The sequence below is a fragment of the Entelurus aequoreus genome, linkage group LG19, assembly GCF_033978785.1.
Source record: "Entelurus aequoreus isolate RoL-2023_Sb linkage group LG19, RoL_Eaeq_v1.1, whole genome shotgun sequence".
Lineage (NCBI taxonomy): Eukaryota > Metazoa > Chordata > Actinopteri > Syngnathiformes > Syngnathidae > Entelurus > Entelurus aequoreus.
In genome coordinates, this window is record NC_084749.1 from 49,760,654 (window position 1) to 49,766,104 (window position 5,451).

Sequence of the window (5,451 nt, forward strand, 5' to 3'; positions counted from 1 at the left end):
TATATCACATACAACAATGTAATAGATGTCATATATCACATACAACAACGTAATAGATGTCATATATCACATACAACAACGTAATAGATGTCATATATCACATACAACAATGTAATAGATGTCATATATCACATACAACAATGTAATAGATGTCATATATCACATACAACAATGTAATAGATGTCATATATCACATACAACAATGTAATAGATGTCATATATCACATACAACAACGTAATAGATGTCATATATCACATACAACAACGTAATAGATGTCATATATCACATACAACAATGTAATAGATGTCATATATCACATACAACAATGTAATAGATGTCATATATCACATACAACAATGTAATAGATGTCATATATCACATACAACAACGTAATAGATGTCATATATCACATACAACAACGTAATAGATGTCATATATCACATACAACAATGTAATAGATGTCATATATCACATACAACAATGTAATAGATGTCATATATCACATACAACAACGTAATAGATGTCATATATCACATACAACAACGTAATAGATGTCATATATCACATACAACAACGTAATAGATGTCATATATCACATACATTGCTTTTTCTACTTTTTATTGCCTCACTTTTGAACGCATGTGTGTGTTTGTCTTGAGGGAAGAAAGGAAACACGTTTCAACATCTTTTCTTTTCTTTTCTCATGACGAGCATCAGCAGGATTTTCTCCAGAGATGTTGAAAAAATCATGAATCAATAAATCAGGAGGATTATTGATACATCTTTAATAACATTTGTTGTGTCTTCTGGAACATTCTTGTCATCTTTCTCTGCAAGGAAAGTCCAAATAAAAGCATTTAATGGAAATGTAAATATTTGTTCATGAAGCAACAACACAAAATAGAATAGTTTTCATTTTGGTTTTAGTTCACTGCATTGTTGATTCTATTGTGTTTTTTATATATTTATTTAAAAATCACATCATAGATCTCTGCATTGAACTATTGACAACAATTATTTTTTACTTGAAGAAAATGTTTTTTTATCCTACAAATATATTTTTTTAATTGAATAAAATATAATTTTACTTGCAAATATTTTTTTGGCTTTCAGAAAATGTGTTTTTTCACTTAAAAATCGATTTTTGAATTGAATAAAATCGTTTTTTTTTTTACTTACTTACAAATTATTTTTTGTTTAAATTGTATCAAATATTGCTTTATTTGCAAATATTTTTTAAGTACATTTGACATATTTTTTTTACCTGAATAATTTTTTTTTTTTTTAATTGAATGAATGAGATTTTTTTACTTGCAAATATTGTTTTTACTTGCAGAAAGTGTTTTTTTCCTTACAAATCGATTTTTACTTTTTTTTACTTGTTAATTGTTTTTACTTGTGAATCTTATTTTTAATTGAAGGAAATTGTTTTTTTCATTTGTTAAAGTTATTTTTTTTAAATAAAGACAATTGCTTTTTTTTTTTTTTACCTGTGAATCACTTTTATACTGAAGGAAATTGTTTTCTTCCCTGTGAATTGTTTTTTTAACTGATGAATGAAGTTTTTTATTTGCAAATGTTTTTAATTGAATATTGAATTTTTTTTTACTTGAAAATAATTTTTTCAAAGAATAAAATAGATTTTTTTTATACTTGCAAATCGTTACGTTCATTAAATAAAATTGTTTTATACTTGCAAATGTTTTTGTTAATTGAAGAAATGTGTTGGGGGTGAATAAAAACGTTTGTTTTGGCCGTAAATTGACTTTCTAAGTTGAGACCACTTTGTTTGATTACAGAGACTGTAGGCAAATATTTTTGACCAAGGTGTTTATTTACTTGCAAATTGTTTATTTTTAATTGAAGAAAAACATTTTTTTTTACTTCTGAATCTATTCTTGATTAAAGAAAACATATTTTATGTTTGCAAATCTTTTTTGAATTAAATAAAATTGTTTTTCATTTGCAAATTTTCTTTAATTGAAAAGAATGTTTTTTTTACTTGCACATCATTTTGTCAATTGAAAAAACAATGTTTTTTAATTGAATTTTTTTTTTTTTTACATTGCAAATCATTATTTTAATAGAATAAAATAGATTGTTGTATACTTGTGAATCGTTATGTTCATTGAATAATATTGTTTTTCACATTCAAATTGTTTTCTTTAATTAAAGAAATGGTTTTCTTTTACTTGCAAATCATTTTTCCAATTGAAAATAGTTATTTTAATAGTTATGTTGATTGGATAAAATCGTTCTTTTACTTGCAAAATGTTTTTCTTTTCTTTTAGAAAATGTTTTTTATTTATTGAAATTTTTTTTTAATTGTTTCTTTTTTTTTTTACTTGCAACTCATTATTTTAATAGAACACTTTTTTTTTTTTACTTACGAATTTATTCTTAATTAAAGAAAACATATTTTATAATTGAGGATAATTTTTTTTATTAAATTAAATAGTTTTTCACTTGCAAATTGTTATCTTTAATTAAAGAAAATGTTTTTTTTTTACTTGCAAATCATTTTGTCAATTGAAAATGTTTTTTTTAATAGTTATGTTAATTGGATAAAATTGTTCTTTGCTTGCAAATTGTTTTTCTTTCCTTTTAGAAAAATGTTTTTTATTTGTTGAAAAAAAAATTTTATTGAATTTTTTTTTTACTTGCAAATCATTATTTTAGTAGAATACTTTTTTTTTTTTACATACAAATTTATTCTTAATTAAAGGGGAAAAAAGTATAATTGCCAATCATTTTTTAAATTAAATTAAATAGTTTTTCACTTGCAAATTGTTTTCTTTAATTAAAGAAAATGTTTTTTTTTACTTGCAAATCATTTCTCCAATTGAAAAAAAATATTTTTATGTTGATTGGGTGAAATCGTTCTTTTACTTGCAAATTGTTTTTCTTTCCTTTTAGAAAATGTTTTTTATTTGTTGAAAAAGTTTTTTTAATTGATTTTTTTTTTTTACTTGCAAGTCATTATTTTAATAGAATACTTTTTTTTTTACTTATGAATTTATTCTGAATTAAAGAAAACATATTTTATAATTGCGAATCATTTTTTTAATTAAACAAAATAGTTTTTCACTTGCAAATTTTTTTCTTTAATTGAAGAAAACGTTTTTTTTACTCGCAAATCATTTTGTCAATTGAAAAAATTGTTTTTTATAGTTATGCTAATTGGATAAAATTGTTCTTTTATTTGCTAATTGTTTTTTTTTCCTTTTAGAAAATGTTAGTTATTTGCAAATGTTTTTTAATTGAATATATATATTTTTTTACTTTGCCAATCATTATTTTAATAGAACAAAATAGATTTTTTTTATATACTTGCGAATCGTTATGTTCATTGAATAAATTTTTTTTATACTTGCATATGTTTTTTTTAATTGAAGAAATGTGTTGGGGGTGAATAAAAACTTTTGTTTTGGCCGTAAATTGACTTTCTAAGTTGAGACCACTTTGTTTGATTACAGAGACTGTAGGCAAATATTTTTGACCAAGGTGTTTATTTACTTGCAAATTGTTTATTTTTAATTGAAGAAAAACTTTTTTTTTACTTTATTCTTAATTAAAGAAAACTTATTTTGTATTTGAAAATCTTTTTTGAATTAAATAAAATTGTTTTTCACTTGCAAATTGTTTTCTTTAATTGAAGAAAATGTTTTTTTTACTTGCAAATCATTTTGTCAATTGAAAAAACAATTTTGTATAGTTGTGTTAATTGGATAAAATTGTTATTTTACTTGCAAATAGTTTTTTTTTCCTTTTAGAAAATGTTTTTTATTTGCAAATGTTTTTTAATTGAATATATATATTTTTTTTACATTGCAAATCATTATTTTAATAGAATAAAATAGATTTTTTTTTATACTTGTGAATCGTTATATTCATTGGATAAAATTGTTTTCTTTAATTAAAGAAAATGTTTTTTTTACTTGCAAATCATTTTTCCAATCGAAAAAAATATTTTGTATAATTATGTTGATTGGATAAAATCGTTCTTTTACTTGCAAATTGTTTTTCTTTCCTTTTAGAAAATGTTTTTTATTTGTTGAAAATGTTTGTTAATTGATTTTTTTATTTTTATTTGCAAATCATTATTTTAATAGAATACTTTTTTTTTTTTTACTTACGAATTTATTCTTAAAGAAAACATATTTTATAATTGCGAATAATTGTTTTAATTAAATAGAATTGTTTTTCACTTGCAAATTGTTTTCTTTAATTGAAGAAAATGGTTTTATTTTACTTGCAAATCATTTTGTCAATTGAAAATCATTTTTTTATAATTATGTTAATTGGATAACATTTTTCTTTTACCTGCTAATTGTTTTTCTTTCCTTTTAGAAAATGTTTTTTATTTGTTGAAAAAGGTTTTTTAAATTTTTATTTTTTTTTAACTTGCAAGTCATTATTTTAATAGAATACTTTTTTTTTTTACTTACGAATTTATTCTGAATAAAGAAAACATATTTTATAATTGCGAATCATTTTTTTAATTAAATAAAATAGTTTTTCACTTGCAAATTTTTTTCTTTAATTGAAGAACACTTTTTTTTACTCGCAAATCATTTTGTCAATTGAAAAACTTTTTTTTTATAGTTATGTTGATTGGATAAAATTTTTCTTTTATTTGCTAATTGTTTTTTTTTCCTTTTAGAAAATGTTTTTTATTTGTTGAAAATGTTTTTTAATTATTTTTTTTGTTTTTTTACTTGCAAAACATTATTTTAATAGGATTTTTTTTTTTTACTTACGAATGTATTCTTAATTAAAGAAAACATATTTTATAATTGCGAGAAAAACTAATTTAAATGAAAGAAAATAGTTTTTCACTTGCAAATTGTTTTCTTTAATTGAAGAAAATGTTTTTTTTACTCGCAAATCATTTTGTCAATTGAAAAAAAAAATGTTTATAGTTAAAATTGTTCTTTTACTTGCTAATTAGTTTTTTTCCCTTTTTAGAAAATGTTTTTTATTTGCAAATGTTTTTTTAATTGAATGATTTTTTTTTTTTACTATGCAAATCATTATTTTAATAGAATGACAGATTTTTTTTTTATACTTGCGAATCGTTATGTTCATTGAATAAAATTGTTTTATACTTGCAAATGTTTTTTTTAATTGAAGAAATGTGTTGTGGGTGAGTAAAAACGTTCGTTTTGGCCGTAAATTGACTTTCCACTTTGTTTGATTACAGAGACTGTAGGCAAATATTTTTGGCAAAGACGGAATGAATACTGAAAGCGAGGTCCCGCAGTACGTGGTCTTGTCGGCTCACATGGTTTTTACTGGTCTCCAGCGTAGTCCCAGGTAGTGTTGTGCTGGACTGCCAGAAGACTGGTCGCTGGCAGCGTCACGGAGATGGCTTGGCGGTAGACGGTGTACTAGAAGACAAGGGCAGGACTTGTGTGAGTACACCTCTCTCTAAGGGATGCCAGGCGGTC

At 22.6% G+C, this 5,451-nt stretch overlaps 1 protein-coding gene across 1 annotated transcript in view; it reads right to left on the minus strand.

Moving 5' to 3' along the window:
* Positions 1 to 498: 498 nt before the first annotated feature.
* vtg3 (vitellogenin 3, phosvitinless) overlaps positions 499 to 5,451 on the minus strand; it is a 48,811-nt gene continuing 43,858 nt past the window's right edge. The window contains exons 27-28 of the mRNA XM_062028626.1: positions 5,286 to 5,391; positions 499 to 831 (exon numbers count right to left, since the gene is read on the minus strand). Of these exons, the coding sequence (XP_061884610.1) occupies positions 5,293 to 5,391 (99 nt within the window). The 3' untranslated portion in view covers positions 499 to 831; positions 5,286 to 5,292. The remainder of the gene's footprint in view (positions 832 to 5,285; positions 5,392 to 5,451) is intronic.